General features: G+C 50.6%; 1 protein-coding gene across 1 annotated transcript in view; it reads left to right on the top strand.

Moving 5' to 3' along the window:
• The window catches only part of SLC6A6 (solute carrier family 6 (neurotransmitter transporter), member 6), a 49,290-nt gene that overhangs the window by 18,342 nt on the left and 18,353 nt on the right, over nucleotides 1-12,595 (top strand). Inside the window, exons 5-8 of the mRNA XM_006868677.1 lie at nucleotides 3,213-3,347; nucleotides 4,352-4,455; nucleotides 4,586-4,710; nucleotides 9,473-9,585. Of these exons, the coding sequence (XP_006868739.1) occupies nucleotides 3,213-3,347; nucleotides 4,352-4,455; nucleotides 4,586-4,710; nucleotides 9,473-9,585 (477 nt within the window). The remainder of the gene's footprint in view (nucleotides 1-3,212; nucleotides 3,348-4,351; nucleotides 4,456-4,585; nucleotides 4,711-9,472; nucleotides 9,586-12,595) is intronic.

The raw sequence follows: 12,595 nt of genomic DNA, 5'->3' as shown, positions 1-12,595 counted from the left end.
CACATAGTGTCCTTTCAATATACTAAAAGCATGGAAAGAAGAAGCTGCCCACAATCCCAGCTCCTGTCTTGCGTCCCTGGCATAGAGCCATTGGCTATAGTCTGGGCTGCCCAACCCATAGGGCCCAGTGGCTTTGAAGTGGTTGCCCTCTGGGGACCAGTACGGGGACGCTTTCAGCTACTATTGTTCACTAGTCACCAGGCGTGGCCCAGCCAGCAGGACCCTAGAGGTGGACACTGGTCAGGGACGCCTGTCTGCAGGAAGGGAGTGAGGGGGGCAGGCTGTGGGGTTGGGCTAATGTTATTTCTTTCACCCTTTCTGGGGCTTCCTGACCTGTCTCCACCCTTCCCATCCTGGGGAAATTAGGAGGGTTCCTGCTGCCTGAAGAAGAAGAAACTAAGAATGGCTGGGAAAACTGAGGCCAGGTGGCAGTGGGCCTTCAGAGAGGGAATGGCTGAGGCAGGGCTGGAAGCCTCCTTCTTAGCCTTATCAGATTATCACAGCAGTGGTTGTGACTGCAGTTTCTGGGGGTGCTCACTGAATCCCACTGGTGAACCTCTCCTTGCCCCTCTTGCACACTAAGTTGAGCCCAAGACACGCTAGTGGGTGGCAGATCCAGGTGGCCCCCAGCTAGTCCTCTCAACCACTCTACTCCCCCAAAGTGACAAAGCCAGAGGGGACATCAGCTCAACTGAGCCATGCCCCCCATACCATAACCGCAGCACACCCAGGGAGGTGATCAAACTTGTTCAAGGTTTCCCAGCCAGCCCCAGCCAATGGGCTGGAATGTAGACCTGGGGCTCTTGATCCTTGGGAGGATTAGATAGACTGCCGGGCACAAAAGGCTTTGACTGAAAGAGTTCAGTGTTGTTACTGCTCTGTGTTATCATCGGGAGGTATTACTGAGCTCTGCCCCTTCCGTGCTGTGTGACCCTGGGCAAACTACGAACCTCTCTGGGCCTCCATGTCCTTGCCTATAAAACGGGGAAAGGATCGAGTGAGTTTAGATGTTGCAGCACATGAATAATGCCAGGCACATAGTCAGTGCTCAGTAAATACTGACTGGTGGTGTTGCACTAAGGGCAGTGGACCTCGCAGGCTCTGAGAACATTCATCTTGCTCTTCTGCAAAGTTCCTTTCTGGTTGTTTCTCCTAAAGGGTTTATAGCCTGAAACTTCTGCTCTGTGGGATATTCTTGTGTGAGGCAAACGAGGCTTGGGCTCTCTCAGCATCTGTCAACATGTGTTGTATCCTGGTCCCCAAAAGTGCTGTGCATGGCAGGTGGAGGCCAGAGGCCTGTCCTGATACTGCCCCCAATGCAACGAGTACCTTCTTCCTGCTTTCTGGATGTGTTCCTCACATGGTCAGCAGTTCCCTTTGGTCCCCATGGGCTCTTAGAGCCAGTCTCCATGTTTCCGGAGACCACCACAAATGTTCTGCAGTCCCCCCACTAGGGAAGACCGTGTGCCTGTGTTCTGAGCAAGGCAGTTAGCCCTCCACGGGCCCTAGGCTCCAGTGTTGGCCTCTGTGCATGAACCGAGGAAGCCACCAAGCCTTAGGTCCGTCTCCGGTCGGGGCTTAGGTGAGGACTGAGTGCACTTGTGTTTGTCCAGCTACACCTCCCAGGCACAGATACTAACTGGGCATGGCGAATGTACCCATGTGCACTTCAGCCACAGGGCAGTTTGGCCAGCCAGGGATCTCAGGACAGGAGAGGGGAGTGAGGAGGAAGTCCCTGAGGGATGAACAGCCCGACCAAGTAATTTCTGGTCTCCACTTCAACCATAAGGAGCTCTGGTAGTGTAGTGGTTACGAATCAGGCTACTAATCTCAGGGTCATCAGTTCAAAACTACCAGCTGTTCTGCAGGAGAAAGATGAGGCTTTCTGTTCCAATAAAGATTGATGGCCTTGGAAACCATGCACAGGGTCGCCATGAGTCAGAATCGACTCCACAGCACATAACAACACCGTAAAGGTGACTTGCATTGTGGTTCAGGAAAGGGCTGGGGCCTCCTGCAGGCCCGGGGCAGGTAGGCACCTCCCAACCTCTGGCTGAAGGGGTTTTTAGAGGTCTTATTTGCTTCCTGGAGTCCTGGTGTGGCGCTTTGGGCTAATGCTCTGGACTACAAAGTCATTTGAACCACAAGTCAGTGGTTCAAGGGCAAATTGGAGACCCTAAATAGAATTGCTGTGGGTTGGAACGGACTCCACGGCACTTGACAACGACACCAATTTGCTTCCTAGAAGTTTCTCTGTGATTCCACAGGACCACCATCCCAGCAATGTGTCATTTTTCCAGCTACTGTGTAAAGTGCCAGGCTCTGTTTCAAGGGTGTTCTTAAGCATCACACCATTGTGCGCTCAGCTCACTATTTTATAATGACTTATCCCCATTTTACATATGAGGAAACCAAGTCTCAGAGAGGTTAACACCATGCCCAAGGCCACATGGCAAGTGCAGAGTACTTGCCCACTGGGTTGTTATGAGCACAGATTTGAACCCATATTTGTCTAATTCTTAACCATGAGAGTCATACGAACACTTGTAACAGCCAGGTATGGCACAGCCGGCAGGGCTCCAGAAGTGAACATTGGTCAGCAACACCTGTCTGCAGGAAGGGAGCTGGGGCAGGCTGTGAACTCGGACTGGTGTTTCTTTCTGGGCCTTCCTGACTGTCCCCACCCTTCCTGCAGAACATTCTGTACACACACTGAGCCCCCTGTAGACTCAGCTGAATGTCAACCTTGCCTACCACCCAGGCACTCAAGGACATAATCAAAAACCAACCTAACTCACTGCTGTCAAGTCGATTCCAATTCATAGTGACCCTCAGAACACAGTACAACTGCTTCAGTGGGTTTCTAAAACTATAAATCTTGACAGGACAGACTGCTTCATCTTTCTCCCACAGCTACTGGTGGGTTTGAACTGCTGACCTTGCAGCCCAACACCTAACCCACCAGGGCATTGTAAGTGCTAACCAGTATTTATAAAGCTCTTCATTTGTTCTCAGTCAGTCTATGAGGGAGGTGTGTGCATTGAACCCAAGTTACAAGTAAGGAAACTGAGGTCCACCCAAGTGGAACAGAGGTTGGTATACGGGGAGCCTGGCTCTAGAGCCTGTGTTCTGGACAGCACAGTCTTGCTTCTAGTTTGAGTAGCTGCTGGCAGTGCCCACAGCAGCCTGAAACCTCTCTTGTCTCCTCGTAGGTTGTCTACATCACAGCCACTTTCCCATTCATCATGCTCCTGGTGCTTCTGGTCCGAGGGTTGACACTGCCTGGGGCCGGCGCGGGCATCAAGTTCTATCTGTATCCTGACATCTCCCGCCTTGAGGATCCCCAGGTACTGCAGGCCGCTCCTTCCCACCCAGGCTGGGCTGGCGGGCTATCACCCTGGTATTCTTCCACTGGGCCTGTGGTTGGCGCAGTTGTTCCCTGTGTCCTCAGATCTTTCCAGAAGGTGTGTATCTTTTCATATGGACAGCTCCTGAGGGTAGTCAATTCTAGCATCTGCCTCAGACCCAATGCCAGGTAAGGGAGAGGATGCTTGTCTCCCCCAGCTCTGCCCTCAGTGGCCCGAGGAGGTGGGAGAGGAGCTGACTTCCTCAGCAGAGAGTCATGGTCAGCGATCGTGGTCAGTGATCTTCTGGAAGGTTGAGGGACAGAGAGTTGATGTTCCACATGACTCAGGCAGTTGGAGGAAGCCCTAGGAGATAGAGGACCTTTTGTCTCCAGGCCTTACGGGCTCTTCAGCCTTCCAAAGGCCTGCACCTATTCAGGGCTCCTTCCCACCTCTCTCCCTTCAAAGGAGGTAGGTGGGTGGATGGGTGGCCAGCATCAAAGGACAGCTGGGAAAGCAGCTGTGTGGCAATCAGGAACTGTTTGGTGCAGATTGTGGAGAGCAGCTTCAGCTACGTAATCCACTAGGGAATAACTCCCCATCCGACTTCAGAGATCCCCAGATAATAAATAAAAATAATAATAGCAGCCTAGACATCTGGGCTTATCAGAAAACTCTTTGAACCCACAGAATAGCTCTGTGAGGTAGGGCATTGGAGCCCATTCTACAGATATGAAAACAGAGGCTTAGGGGGGGATTGGAATCCAAGTCCACCTGCTTCAAAAGCCCAGCCTCAACCCTGACACTAAGTGACTGGGTGGTTTTTTAGATTCCAATATAAAGATTCCATTCACATGGAGAAGCCGCCAGCTCTTTCCTTTGGCCTGTGGCAGGGCTGTGGTTTGAGATCCAGTCCTCAGACTGCATGTTGCCAGATGGCCAAGGACTCATGCTGGCCCTCCATGAAGCTGGCTAATGGCTCTTCTCTCTTGCCTTCACCCACCTAGGTGTGGATTGATGCGGGGACCCAGATATTCTTCTCCTATGCCATCTGCCTGGGGGCCATGACCTCGCTGGGGAGCTACAACAAGTACAAATACAACTCGTACAGGCAAGTGGCGGCCTGGTGGGCCCGGTGCACCTTAGAGATGATGATGATGTTTAAAGAAAACGAGAGAAGTAGGGAGCCTGGCTTCCATGTGTTGTGAATTAACTTGCTCCCTGACATATGTGTAACTTAGGGACTGTATGCTGCTGGGATGCCTGAACAGTGGTACCAGTTTTGTGTCTGGCTTCGCAATTTTTTCCATCCTGGGCTTCATGGCACAAGAGCAAGGGGTGGACATTGCTGATGTGGCTGAGTCAGGTATGGTGGTACCGGTGGCAGTGGTGGTGGGCACTGCCACCTAGTGTGTGAGCCAAGTATTGTAGGCATGAAGCCAGACCCCAGGGGGACTTGGGGGGGATGAGCCTGGTTTTCAAAAATGGACCCTTCCACCAAGACATCCCTCGATATCGAAGTGTACAACAGCTAAACTTGAAACGTTTTCCTTGTGATTTGGCCCCAGGAATGGCAGGAACATGGGGGTGGTTAAAATTGGGAACTATGTTGCTACCTGCTTATGGTCTTTCCGCGCCCGTTTTCCCAGCACAGTCCTGGTTTCAGCTATGAACCACTTAACTCAGGCCCAAGCCAGCCACCAACTCACAGGTCATTACTGCCTTCTCGGCCTTGGCTTCTGTAGTTTGCACTTTGCCCCCAGTGTGCTCCCGCTAAACGAACCCTTTCATTCATTCATTCCATCAATGTTTATTTATTGAGTGTCTACTCTGTATCAGGCACAGCTGTGGGCACTGCGGCACTAGTGGAACAAGACAGATGAGAAAAAGCCAGGTGGGGGGCTTGTACCAGGTGGCATCTTTCAGCACAGTTTTGGGGAGGCAGGTGACAGAGCCCATTCTGAAGTAAGGTTGGAAGGCCATCGTCACCCCTTGGGGCTGGGCATGCATGGGACACCTGGATCGTGGGAGTGAAGACTCAAGAGTTTCAGAAAGACAGAGTCTATAAAATATGGTACCTTAGGAACTTGGGCCCCCACCGCCCCCAGCTCCAGCAAGATAGGCTTGGACCCTGAGAACTATGGGGTCTTCTGTCACTAGAATTCCAGAGCCTCCAAACCACAGTGTCGTAGGTGCCCATGGGTGCTTAATGTTTTTGGAACTTGCAAGTTTAACACTTCAGGAGCATTAGGGTCCCAGGATCCTAAAAGTCTACCTTTCCAGCTTCTCCAGGCTCCCTGCCCTGCCCACTTCTCTTGGAGAGGGTGAGATCGGTGGACTAGAACGTTTTGTTACCACCACCACCACCTCCTGATTTTCCCACAGTTTCTCTGGGGTCCTGGGCCAGGGGAGTGCCAGGGAGCACCACGATCCAGGCACAGACCCAGCTGGGCTCCCTGCGGTTTTGTCCTTGTCCTCATCCATTTCCTGTGTGTAAAACCAGCTTCCAGCAATAGGGCCCAAACATCTCAGGTCAGAAAGCTCCTTGGTTATGTATATAATATAAATACCCATTTCCCAGGTTAGGAGACCCATGGCCTGAGAGCTGGTTAGGGTCAGGGCTGGGGTCTCTGGCAGTACCTGACTCTGTTCCTCACACCACACTCCTAACGTGGGGGTGCCTCCCCTCCCCATGTACAAAGTCAGACCTTCCTTGTGTGAGGATCTGCCATATCCTCTGATTGCTCAGGGTTGAGTCCTGCCTTCCTCATCAGCTTGACAGACACTTGCTGCTGAACCCCCACCAAGATACCCCAAGCCCTGCCAGCACCACCCCACACATCCCCAAACTGGACCCTTATATAGACCATGAGCTTTCACTGAGGCATGAAGAATGCAGAAAGCTGTTCCCGAAGTTTCTGCACTTGGGTGTGTGGCACTTAGAGGTGGAGCCCGAGGCTGCTAATATCACCTTGAAGCTGGCTTTCTTCCAGTTGAGGGTTTGACTGAGCGCATTGAGGGAACATGGTGGTGGAGAGAGAGAGGTCTCGATGTATAAAATGCGCCTCTGGTGGTGTAGTGACTTACACTTTGGGCTGCTAACCACAGTTCCAGTGTATCAGCTGCTCCTTGGAAAAAAGATAAGACTTGCTGCTCCCGTAAAGATTTACCACCTCAGAAATCCTCTATAGGGTGGCTATGAGTCGGAACCGACTCTACAGCACATAACCACCACCGTGTGTATGTGTGTGTGTGTCTATATATGTATGTATATATATATATATATGTACACATAAATATATGGCGGAGTCTTCTTTGAAGTGGATGGGAATAGGGAAACAACTTGGATTGATGATATATATTTACTCACATGTATATATATGCACACCGATCTGCAGATATACACATCTTTACATATACACATATGGAAGGAGCTCTGGTAGCGTATGGCTACAAGTCAAGTTGCTGACCTCAAAATCAGTAGTTCAAAACTATCAGCCGTTCCACAGGAGAACAATGAGGTTTTCTGCTCCCGTAAAGATTTACAGCCTTGGAAACCCTGTACAGGGTCACTGTGATTTGCAAACGACTCCATGGCACATCACCACCACAGCACACTAAAGAGTCCTGGTGTGGCACTGCCGGATAATGCGCTGGACAGCAATGCCAGTTTGAACTGCAAGGTTGGCGGTTCAAAACCACCATCCACTCCTTGGAAACCCTACTATACAGGGTCACTATGGGTTGGAACTGACTCGATGGCACTTAACAACACACACACACACACACATATAGACGTATATACACTTACATGGAGTCCTGCTGTGGTGCTGTGGATTAATGCGCTGGACTGCAAGGTCAGTTTGAACCTCAAGGCCGACACTTCAGGCTCACCAGCTGCTCCTTGGAAGCCCTATACAGAGTCTCTATCGGTCTGAACTGAGTCGATGGAACGTCACAGCCACATATACATATGTATACTGGTGTGGTGCTGTAGGATAAGCACTGGGTTGCTGACTGGAAAGTCAGTGGTTCAGACCCACCAGCTGTTCCTCAGAAACCCTATATAGGGTCTCTATGAGTTGGAACTGACTTCACAGCATATAACAAGAACAGTAACAGCATACATGTACATATACACATGTGCATATATACATACATATGTGTTGTTAAGTGCCAGACATATATATGTATGTATATTGCCAATCGGACTTCTTTTCTTCCTCCCTTCCACTTCAGTGAAGGCCCTGCCATGTATTCCCCACAGTGATGGCCCAACACCAACACATCAAGGGTGGTTTATTTCTCTAATAAGCTTCTTAACAAGCACAATGTGACTTAAGTGCATTTGAGCAAAATAATTATCTAGCCGACCAAAGTGCATGAGACACAGTGTGGCGTAGCCTCCCTTGAGGCCGAGGTATCCAAAGGCACTCGGCGCGGCTGCGTTCTTTCACTTGGATTGCTCACCATGTGCTTTTAGAGAAAGATGCCCAGACCCACTCCCATGGGCTGGCTTGAGAAGGGCAAACTGAAACCCAGAACACAGCAAATGGAGAACTTCCAGCACCCCAGCAGCTGGGCCTGTGGGGGCCCCGTTTTACATCTCTGTCACAGGACATAACCACGCTGCACTGATGCCCACCAGTGTGCAGGGGACCCAAGGGTCATGGCCTGGGTGGGAACGCCAGACTTCAAATTTGCTCCTGGGCTTTTGATTACAAAGTTGTTTTTGTCCCAGAGTATATGAGGGCCACATGTTTTTCTTGAGCCAGCTCTCCTCCCTCACATTTGCCCTCGCAGGCAGCTTAGGGGGCTGGTAAGAGCACCCCTCTACTCTTGCTTGTGGGTTTTGATAGCATCCCTGGGACTGACTGCTCCGGCCAACCCAAGAATGTTCCATTTGATCAGGTTTTCCCGGGGCGAGTGAACTCTGGACTGTAAAGGACTTGCTTTTCCCTAGCCATGTTTGTGATTGTAACACTGTATAATGTGGTTTCTGGTTCCAATTTATTTCTAAGTTTGGGGTTTTTGTTTTGCTTTGTTTTTGTTGTTTTCATAAACCATTAATTTGGTTTCTAATATTTGCTTTACAAAACCTTCCACATTTCCTGCTCTGTTTCGCATTTCTTGTTGTATTTTTTTAGTTGTGAATTTTACTTTGTGTTTTTTAGCCCAGGCCCGGTAGGCCATCCTTTTGCCGTTCCTGACTACTTCTTGGACCCACAGGTCTCTGATAAACTAAATTCTTGCCCTAGGGGGTCCTTGGCCAGACCAGGAGGAGACTTCTGTGTGTCTGGAATATCCCCGGTCAGAGAGGCAGCACTTGAACTGATGGGGCTTCTCTCTCCCAGGCCAGCTGGCCTCAAGGCTTCGCTCTTGAAAGCAAAGCACCTTTTCTAGAGAAACGGCTTCAGCCTCTGAGTCTCTGAACACACAAGGCTCCTTGGGAGTCCTTTCCGGAACCACTTAGAGATGGGGAACCGGAGACTCTGAGAGGGCGCGTGGTGGTATGAGGAGGAAACAGTGGGCTGAGGACCTGGATTTGGGCCCTGGGGTCCCCAGACCCAGGGTGGATCTTTACTGCCCTCGCTTCCCTTTGGGTTGGGCCCTGGTCAGGCTCAGCTCGGGACTGTGCTCAGGAGGATGTTGTGCACCCTACAGGGCATGACTCTGTGTTCTTTTTCTTCCCACCCGTGCAATGCTCACAAATAGAACTCTCTCTCTTGCAGATGAGGGCTCAAGCCGTCCAATAACCAGCCCTTTCGCCCTTGCTTCTTTTCAGCAAAGCTGACTTGGCTGCTTTGGTTTGAGGACCTTCCTTTCCCAAGCCAGCAGCAGACGGAGTCCCAGGCTCAGTCCCACATCCTGCCGCCATAGCCAGTGTTCTTGCGAGGCTGTTTTGTGAGGAGACTGCTTGTGCTATAAAAGACAGGATAGAGCAGGGCCCTACCCAGCCCCATGTGCCCAAATCCATCCCCAGGCAGGAGCTCAGACTGGGCCCCTCCCTGCACTTGGGTTGGGAGCCCCACCTCAGGACCAGCTATCTGTGTGTGTGCCCCAGTGTCGGGGGCTCAGTGGCTGACACCTTCCTCCCTGTCCCCCTCCCCATTTTCTCTCTCCTCTAGGTCCTGGCTTGGCCTTCATTGCCTACCCCAAAGCTGTGACCATGATGCCGCTGCCCACATTTTGGTCCATTCTTTTTTTTATTATGCTTCTCTTGCTTGGACTGGATAGCCAGGTAGGTGGGACTTTCCCCAGGGAAGCTGATACTGGAAAAGCTGTTGTATTTCCATTTCCACTCCAGCTCAGATTTCCAGTGGCCTGTGAGGGGTGCGGAGCCGTAGGTCAGCAGTCTGGACACAGCTGCCACAAAGCCCAAGGCTCTCACCAAACCTGGGGGTTCGTAGATGGGAATAATAGGACAGGACAGAAACAGTGATGAGTTATTGTGGAGCCAGGGCACATGACAAAGGGACAAATCAGGGAAAAGGCATCAGGGGACATTTCTAGTCATCACCATTAAATTCCACGAATCCTGATCAACGCAGGAGAAACCAAAACTGCCAGCAGAATTTTGTGCTTTTTGGAATACGTGAAGTGGAAACTGAGTGGGGCAAACTGTTAATCACTTGGCTGCTAACTACAAGGTTGGAATCCACTCAGAGGCACCTCAGAAGAAAGACCTGGCAATCTACACTTCCAGAAAAGTACCCTCTGAGAGCCCTGTGAAGCACAGTTCTACTCGGACACACACGGGGTCGTCAGAGTTGACCCCCCAGTAACTGGTTTGTTACTGGTTTTGGAGCAAGTGTCCAGTTCTCCGTTAGTAGCTCAATGCTCGGCGCCTCACTGAGACCTGGCCTGTTTTCTGACCATCGTGTGCTCTCCTCCCTGCCCAGCAGGGCTCCTTCTACACTGGGCTTGCTTTCTGCACTTTTGAACTCCACCCCCACCCCAACTTCTACATTGCTGTGTGACTCAGGGCAAATTTCTTGCCCTGAGCCTCAGTCTCCTCATCTGGTAAATGGTATGATTGTCCTCACCTCACAGGATGTTATTAGAACTCTAGTATGGAAGAGTCAGCTGTGCTTGGGGGACAATCGACATGAACTACAGGTCCCCTTTCCCTAGAAGGATGTCCATTTCAGTGGGACCTTCTTGGGATGGCAGTCTAGACGACATTCGTGATCCCAGAACAAGCTGGCAAGCCCTTCCAGTGACACCACCCAAAGGTCACCAACAAGGTTTGAGTCCAGTGCCATAGGACGTCCCTCATGCTCTGGGAGTGTGACTGCTGTATGGCAAGTGTCTGCTCAGTGGATTCCCTGTGAACGGTCCCACTGCGTCTAATTCAGCGAGTATCTCTGCCCCTGCCCCTGCCCCAGGAAACCTCTTGCAAAGCCAGTGCCCAAGGCAGGTCCCAGGGGAGCCAGACACGGATAGGAAGAAAATCTTGCAAGGTCAGGAAAAGAAGAGAGATTCCAGAAAGAGAAGGCAATTGGCGAGTACGATTGAGAACTGAGCGGAGGATTTGGCAAAAGGGGACAAGGATTAGCAGAGAAGACAGAATGGAAACATTTGGGAAGCTGAAAACAAAACATTTCTACAGTTGTTGACCGGCTTGAGCTGTGTAAACAGACAAGAGGACACCATTAATCATTTCTTGTTAATGACTTTGGCCTTTAGAGAACCTAAGCAAATGACTTTTATAACTTCTTCAAGAACTCGGAAGGAAAGAAAAAACAAAAACAGAGGTTAATAAATGACAAGGCATGACAACGCTTTTCCAAGTGTTCCCTAAGCAGAGGTACTTATTCCTTAGATTACTTCTGGGGCGATGTGTGGGGCATTACATGAGGATTCCCAGCAAGGGTCAGCCAGTGTGCCGAGAGAGCCACAGGGCACAGCTCAAGACTGGAAGAGGTCTGTTGGCTCACTGAAGATCGCCTAAGATTGCAGCTGGCATTGTGCAAATGTTAACATGCTTGACTACTGCTAACCCAAAGATTGGTGGTTTGAGTGTACCCAGAAGTGCCTTGGAAGAAAGACCTGGTGATCTCCTTCCTCCAAATCAGGCATGAACACACCTATGGAGCTCAGTTCTACTTGGACACACATGGGGTCACCATGAGTCAGAGTTCACTCCACAGCAGCTGGTCTCCCACAGCAGAGTAAACGGAGGCAGAGAGAACCTGCAGACTCACGCATCTAGGTGTCTGCCCACTTTACCTGTGACTTCCCCAGGTCATTTCCTCTTGACCTGTGGAGATCACAGCCACCCTCGAGCAGAAGCCTCTAAACAGAAGAATTGCTCTCACTGGGGGAGCAGCACTGGGGCTTTGCAGTGAGGCTTAGGACCACCATGCAGCTGTGGTTCTTGGAGAGACAAGTAGGAAAGTCACTGCCAAAGACGAGGGCCTGTTTACATTGGGGTTCATCATCACCCAGCCTTGTAACATGGGGTAACAGTAACCACCTTCCTTGGTTTGTGTCCCTGTGTATACAGTGAGGGCAGTGGAAACCCACGTTTGGTGCCCAGCCTGTTTACCTCATGCATAGCCACATCCCATCTGTCAGTAGAGGCTTGCATGTTACTAGGATGCTGGACAGGTTCCAGCAGGGCTTCCAAACTAAGAGGGACCAGGAAGAAAGGCCTGGTGATCTACTTCTAGAAACAGCCCCTGAAATCCTATGGAGTCCAGTGGTCCAGTTTGAAAGGCACAGAACAGGGCAATGTTTTGTCCCGTTGTCTGTGGGGTCACCATGACTTAAAGGACCACTGTAATAGCGGTCAATAACAAACATGCCTCATCGTCCCTGCTGAGTAAATTAAGAGCTTCCTTCTTTATAAAGGAGGAAACTAAAGCTCACTGAGGTCAGGCCCACATAGCTGTTCACTGAGGGCACTTGCATTTGCACCCAGAAGCATGATGGAATACACTTGGAGAACTTGAAAGTCACTGGTGATGCTGACACTTCCTGTCCTGAATTCTCCACTTCAGGAAAAGAAAGATCCCTTGATTTTAACTCCCACTGGCGATAAAGATGCATGTTTGAGCTATTGCTTTGTGATCTTTCAGTTGCTGTTTAGGTTCCAAACCCCTTCAGTTGACGTATCAGCCAGGGGTCACAAAGATGACCCCTTTTCTTTGGCTCCTCCCAAGAGCTATTGGCTATAATTTGTCTGCATTCCTGGTAGCATTATCATCTTCCCGTCCTACGTGTAAGAGATTTTCTATTTTACATTC

This window comes from Chrysochloris asiatica, unplaced genomic scaffold (assembly GCF_000296735.1).
Source record: "Chrysochloris asiatica unplaced genomic scaffold, ChrAsi1.0 scaffold00121, whole genome shotgun sequence".
Lineage (NCBI taxonomy): Eukaryota > Metazoa > Chordata > Mammalia > Afrosoricida > Chrysochloridae > Chrysochloris > Chrysochloris asiatica.
This window is presented reverse-complemented; position numbering and strand designations above follow the sequence as displayed.